Below are 2,500 nucleotides of genomic sequence, written 5' to 3'. Positions count from 1 at the left end.
GTTTAGTCACGTACTATAAAAGCAACGGTGCGCCACAAAGTCCACTTCATATGTGGCTGTTGCTGCTACCGTTGCATCTGCTGCTTCACTTGCTCCAACCCCAACATCACCTGCTGCTGCTGCTGCTGCTGCTGCTGCTGCTGCTGCTTACAGGACATGCCTCCCTTCACAGTTCACAGCGCTTCTCTTCGCTTTTGCTTCGATGAATTGCAAAGACCCACAGGCTGGCAAATAGAGGAGGTGATGCACCATTTGCTGCTGCTGCTGCTGCTGCTGCTGCTGGTGCTACTGTTGCTGCTGCTTCGGCTTCTGCATTTGCTGCTGCTTTTCCTGCTGCGTTTGCAGCTTCTGCTGCTGCTTCTTCCGGTGCTGATGCTGCTGCTGCTTCTGGTGCTGATATTGCTGCTGCTTCTGCTGCTTTTGCTGCTTCTACTCCGGCTGCTGCTGCTTCTGCTGATGCTGCTGCTGCTTCTGCTGCTGCCGTTGCTGCTGACGGGTCTGTCATGCTGCTGCTTGTATATGGCTTTCAAGAAGCGCTGAAGTTTCCGAAGCGTCCATATCAGGGCTTGGGGTGCTTACTAATCAGGGTTTAGGGTTTAGGGTTTAGGGTTTAGGGTTTTGGCGCAGCACAGTCGCTCTCACGAAATGATTGAAGAGATGATGCTGCTGGCGAACAGACTTGTTGCCACTTACCTCCGCAGCAGCAGATTTCAAGGCAAGTAACTGCAGGCAGCAGCAGCAGCAGCAGGAGCAACAGCAGGAGCAACAGCAGCAGCAGCAGCAGTAGCAGCAGCAGCAGCAGTACCAGCTGATATGGAGCGGTTCAGACAGTTCTTCTTAAACTGGTTTTTTCGGGGAGGGCAGCATGAACACTCTGGGTTTAGGGTTTAGGGTTTAGGGTTTAGGGTTTAGGGTTTAGGGTTTAGGGTTTAGGGTTTAGGGTTTGTGCAGATTCGGCGGTGATGCGTTACCACGCTCCTTTCAAGCAGGAGCCTCGCTTCAACGTGTTTCTGAGCAGTTTGAAGTGAGCTGCAGCAGCAGCAGCAGCAATAGCAGCAGCAGGAGCCGCAGCAGCAATAGTGGCAGCAGCAGCAATAGCAGCCGCACCAGCAGCAGCAGCTGGAGGGTTGCGTGAAGAGGATAGAGCGGCTACTTGGTTTTGCTTTGCTGCAGAAGTTTGGTGGGAGTGGCTCTAAGGTTTATTCCTGCTGCTGCTGCTGCTGCTGCTGCTGTTTGGTTTGCTGCAGAAGTTTGGTGAAAGTGCCTCTGAGGTTTTCCTCTGCTGCTGCTGCTGCAGAGACACTGCAGCAAATTCGGGGAGAGTGTGGGGCAGCAGCTGGGGTGTCTGTGGAGGTGCAGCTGCGGACTTTTCTGTCTTTGGCGAAGTACAAAACTGCAAAAAGTTTAAAAGAATTAAATGTTTTGAAGTGCCACTTCGCCCTCAACTTCGACAACTACACCCACTTCACTTCGCCCATCAGGTGTACAGACACCTCGGGGTGTACGTGCACCTCCCGGTGTACATACACCTCAGAAGCAGCTTTTTAGAATTAAATGGAAAAGTATTTGTTTGTTTCTTTTAATTGATTTAATTTAAATTAAATTAATTCAAATTAATTCAAATTAAATTAATTCAAATTGAATTAATTTAAATCAAATTAATTCAAATTAAATTAATTTAATTTGAAAAAAGATTTTAAAAGTTAAAAGCTCGAATCGGAATTGGCGTCGGTAAAACAGTAATTAGCGAAATGCCAAAAGACACTCCAGAAAACAAATAAATAACAAATGAATAAAAAAAAATAAAAATAGTGAATAAGTAAATAAAAACAAATAAATAAAAACAAATAAATAAATAAAAAGTAAATAAAAACAAACAAATTAAAAAAATAAATAAAATAAATAAATAAGTAAATATAAATTTCATCTGCTGCAGAACTGCGCCGCCTCGTGTAGAACTAGCAAAGACGACAAAAGGCACTTTAAAAACAGCAAAGAAACAAATAATAAATAAACAAATTAAATAAATAAATAGTAAATACATAAACAAACAAATAAATAAATAAGAAAATAATAAATAAATAATAAATAAATAATAAATAAATAATAAATTTAAAATGCAAATTTGCTGCAGGCGGTATCCGGACTTGCTGGTCCACAGGAGCCTCGCGGCGTTAATTGAGGGAAAGCAAAAGCCCCCTTTGGATGTTGTCAGTTTCAATTAAATAATTTAATTTAATTTATTTATTTTAATTTAATTTAATGGATTTAATTTAATTTATTTAATTCATTTAACTCAATTAATTCAATTAGTTTGATTTAATTCAGTTGGTTTAATTTAGTTAGTTTGGTTTGGTTTGAGTTGAGTTGTGCACTTTTTTGGATTTGTTTGGCTTTGGAATTAGCGGAGTCTATTTCATAATGTTCATTTATTTGCTATTTATTTATTTATTTATTTATTTGCTATTTATTTACCTATTTATTCGTTATTTATTTATTT

The 2,500-nt window shown here is 40.8% G+C and overlaps 1 protein-coding gene across 1 annotated transcript in view; it reads left to right on the top strand.

The window, feature by feature from the left end:
• ETH_00023850 (RNB-like protein domain containing protein, putative) overlaps positions 1 to 2,210 on the top strand; it is a gene marked incomplete at both ends in the record, with an annotated part of 8,333 nt that extends 6,123 nt beyond the window's left edge. Inside the window, 5 exons of the mRNA XM_013379862.1 lie at positions 154 to 240; positions 628 to 715; positions 952 to 1,024; positions 1,248 to 1,481; positions 2,135 to 2,210. Of these exons, the coding sequence (XP_013235316.1) occupies positions 154 to 240; positions 628 to 715; positions 952 to 1,024; positions 1,248 to 1,481; positions 2,135 to 2,210 (558 nt within the window). The remainder of the gene's footprint in view (positions 1 to 153; positions 241 to 627; positions 716 to 951; positions 1,025 to 1,247; positions 1,482 to 2,134) is intronic.
• Between the last annotated feature and the right edge of the window lie 290 nt (positions 2,211 to 2,500).

This window comes from Eimeria tenella, genomic scaffold (assembly GCF_000499545.2).
Source record: "Eimeria tenella Houghton genomic scaffold, Eth_scaff410, whole genome shotgun sequence".
Lineage (NCBI taxonomy): Eukaryota > Apicomplexa > Conoidasida > Eucoccidiorida > Eimeriidae > Eimeria > Eimeria tenella.
This window is presented reverse-complemented; position numbering and strand designations above follow the sequence as displayed.